Source organism: Papaver somniferum, unplaced genomic scaffold (genome assembly GCF_003573695.1).
Source record: "Papaver somniferum cultivar HN1 unplaced genomic scaffold, ASM357369v1 unplaced-scaffold_24950, whole genome shotgun sequence".
Taxonomy (NCBI): Eukaryota; Viridiplantae; Streptophyta; class Magnoliopsida; order Ranunculales; family Papaveraceae; genus Papaver; species Papaver somniferum.
Window position 1 is genome coordinate 443 of NW_020635431.1, and position 558 is coordinate 1,000.

The 558-nt window shown below is 38.9% G+C and overlaps 1 protein-coding gene across 1 annotated transcript in view; it reads right to left on the reverse strand.

The window, feature by feature from the left end:
- LOC113341142 (B3 domain-containing protein Os03g0184500-like) overlaps positions 1-477 on the reverse strand; it is a gene marked incomplete at its 5' end in the record, with an annotated part of 910 nt that extends 433 nt beyond the window's left edge. The window contains 2 exons of the mRNA XM_026586131.1: positions 51-171; positions 265-477. Coding sequence (XP_026441916.1) covers positions 51-171; positions 265-477 — 334 coding nt within the window. The remainder of the gene's footprint in view (positions 1-50; positions 172-264) is intronic.
- Between the last annotated feature and the right edge of the window lie 81 nt (positions 478-558).

Sequence of the window (558 nt, forward strand, 5' to 3'; positions counted from 1 at the left end):
AGCATCCCCATCAATTAGATCATGAGCTAGTGCAAACCACATCCATCCACCACTTAAGCCATTCTTCAGAGCAAGATAATTAGTTGGGAACTCTTCCCCAACTTCATCGACAAGAGTAATTGTTTCATCGCGTTTCGGCAAGTATTTCCTGCAAAAATAAGCAGGGAGACCCTGTATACATTGACAATTGCAAAGGGTTAATCTTCATCACACAACATCTTCAATCATTCAACATCTTTAGCTAAAACGAGAATTTGCACTTACCAACCAAAACCCACGGTTAACATGAGAATGAAGCATGGGTTTTACAAAGCAAGGAAACCCATCACCCCCAATATCTTTTTCTACATTTACTGCTTTAGTTGTTGCACTTTCTCTATCAATTTCACTTGCTATAGGAAAGTCGCCTAATGGAATAGCTCTAGGTTTAGAGAATCCATTGACAGATCTTCGCCTTGCGTACTCGTAAACGAAAACCTAAATGCACAAGGGTTTGTGAATAAATATTTGCACAACAACATATGAACATGAAAAGTGCTAAATGGGTGTGCAAGAAAT